The sequence below is a fragment of the Penaeus japonicus genome, unplaced genomic scaffold (assembly GCF_977035675.1).
Source record: "Penaeus japonicus unplaced genomic scaffold, GWHDUDI00000001_assembly GWHDUDI00000020, whole genome shotgun sequence".
Classification (NCBI taxonomy): Eukaryota; Metazoa; Arthropoda; class Malacostraca; order Decapoda; family Penaeidae; genus Penaeus; species Penaeus japonicus.
The window spans coordinates 1,274,976-1,277,475 of NW_028234422.1; the positions used below are offsets into that span (position 1 = coordinate 1,274,976).

Here is a 2,500-nt window from a genome sequence, read left to right on the forward strand (position 1 = left end):
ACAATATAAAGGTTTATTATGGTTCATCCATTTTATTTTTCTCTCGTAAAACACATTCTTAGCCAAATCAAGAACTTTTATTTCAACACAATTTATCCAGTGAAACCAAAAGGATTTTTCTTCCTGCTCTGAGGTCTGTTTGATGTGGATGCTCAAAATATAGATAAGAGAAAACACCGATTGAAAGCGAAAATGATTCCTCTCGTGAGTCCTAATACTTAATACATAGAGAAAGATAGAGAGATAGATAGAGAGAGAGAGAGAGAGAGAGAGAGAGAGAGAGAGAGAGAGAGAGAGAGAGAGAGAAAGAAAGAAAGAGGGAGAGTGCATGTGCAGTATAATATATAATATATATATATATAATATATAAAATATATATATATAGAATATATAAATATAAATATATAACATATCCATAAAGATTATAAGATTAATATATATATATATATAGATATATATATAAATATAAATGCATTTGTTAAAAAATGACAGAATTATAAGTTTTAAAGCTTGAAATTAAGAACCACTGTCAACGTCCATCCACCACAGGTTTGCCGCACTCCTCGACGCCTGCCTTAAGGTCGGCCCTGGATCCACCCCAGACACCATCGTGAGAAGAGAGCCCTTCAAATGAAAGAGTACGACGCCTGCCTTAAGCCGAGAACACGAAGTCTCTCAGACACCATCGTGGAGAGAGACAGAAGCTGCAGGACCCAGGAGGAGTCTAGAAAAGGCCGAGGAACAAGAAGTCCTTATATTATATATAAATATGGAACACAATAAACCAATATCAATCTATCTATCTATGTATAAAATATATATATATATAAATAAATATACATATATATACATATATATATATAATATAAAAATAAATATATATATATATATACATATATATAAATATATATATATATACATATTCATATATTCATATTTAGATTTGTGTTTGTGTATATGTGTGTTTGTATACAACTCTAAGTCAAACAGCCTAACCATCTTACTGGCAACTTAGATTCCCTCTCCGTTTGGTAGATGTGCAGTATATTGTACTGAACATTTAACTGCTGTGTGACAGATCAATTAGTTTATGGTGGTATAATGCCTGTATCCCCCTATTACAATTCTTGAAATCGCTTTTATGTTGAGCTTCATTTTTAGGTTGCATACACTTACCTGATGTTACGTTCATACGGCAACAAATATTTGTAAAGCTACTCTCCCACAACTCAAAATAGGTAAGAAAAGGCGTCTGGCATTCCTGGACCTCCTGCTGGAATACTCGGAGGACGGTGCGAAGCTCTCCGACGAGGACATCCGCGAGGAAGTGGACACCTTCATGTTCGAGGGACACGACACCACCACAGCAGCCATGAACTGGGTTCTCTACCTTCTAGGACATCACCCGGAGATACAGGTGTCGAATAGAATAGGATATATGGATACTAATGCAAGATCTGTAATCATTTCCTATATGTGTGATTGCATGATTTTTTTTTTTTTTTTTGATTACATTTAGCTTAACTGAGTACCTATTCCACAGGCTCAGGTGCATGAGGAGATGGACTCGATCTTCGGCGATTCGGACCGTCCAGCGACGATGGACGACCTGCGCTCTATGAAACTGCTGGAGAACTGCATCAAAGAGGGTCTGAGGCTGTTCCCGTCGGTTCACAGGTTTGCAAGAACGCTACAAGAAGACGTCAGCATATGTACGTAAGAGCATCATCGTCATTTGAGGTTGTTTAATGCCACATATTGGCGTGCTAGTCAGAATCACAATAACACTATAAAAAACATACATGATTTCCAGTTTCCTTACTATTTGTATGACCCGCGTGTGCCGTGACCATTGCATTTCTGTCACTGATTTGTAAAGCTAGATGAAAAGAAGAGAAAATTCAAAGACGAAAAGAGCTTAAAATTTGGTATACACTTACTGTGAAATCGTTGACGCTGGGAATATCCATGAGTTCTTAATACTGACATCAATGTGAAAGATGGTAGAATGCAGTAACGCATTTAATATAGAAATACAAATTTTACCTCCCTGATAGGGAATTGAACTCGGTTCCTCTGAGTGAGAATCCCGGCTCATATCCATTACACCACACGACCCACTAAAAGGATTGTCTAACCAGATGCCCTAGAGCCATCATAGAAGTTACCTATATACTCTTAAATGCGTTACTGCACTCTACCATCTTTCACACATAGGTATAGCCTAGGTAACCTGATTTGTGAGTCGAATTTCTAATTCAATCCCGCCGAGTGTCCACGGGGATTGTCTGTAAAACCTCGCTATCACTGCTCTGCTAGAAGTATATAGGTAACTTCCATGGTGGATGTAAGGCAACTGGTTAGACAATCCTTTTAGTGGTTCGTGTGGTGTTATGGATAGGAGCCGGGATTCTCACTCAGAGGACCCGAGTTCGATTCCCTGTCTGGGAGGTAAAATTTGTATTTCTATATTAAATGCGTTACTGCATTCTATCATCTT

At 37.7% G+C, this 2,500-nt stretch overlaps 1 protein-coding gene across 1 annotated transcript in view; it reads left to right on the forward strand.

Moving 5' to 3' along the window:
• The window catches only part of LOC122245276 (cytochrome P450 4C1), a 7,600-nt gene that overhangs the window by 1,378 nt on the left and 3,722 nt on the right, over positions 1-2,500 (forward strand). The window contains 4 exon segments of the mRNA XM_086548497.1: positions 1-11; positions 550-610; positions 1,183-1,417; positions 1,544-1,712. The exon segment at positions 1-11 is cut by the window's left edge and continues 94 nt beyond it. Of these exon segments, the coding sequence (XP_086404623.1) occupies positions 1-11; positions 550-610; positions 1,183-1,417; positions 1,544-1,712 (476 nt within the window).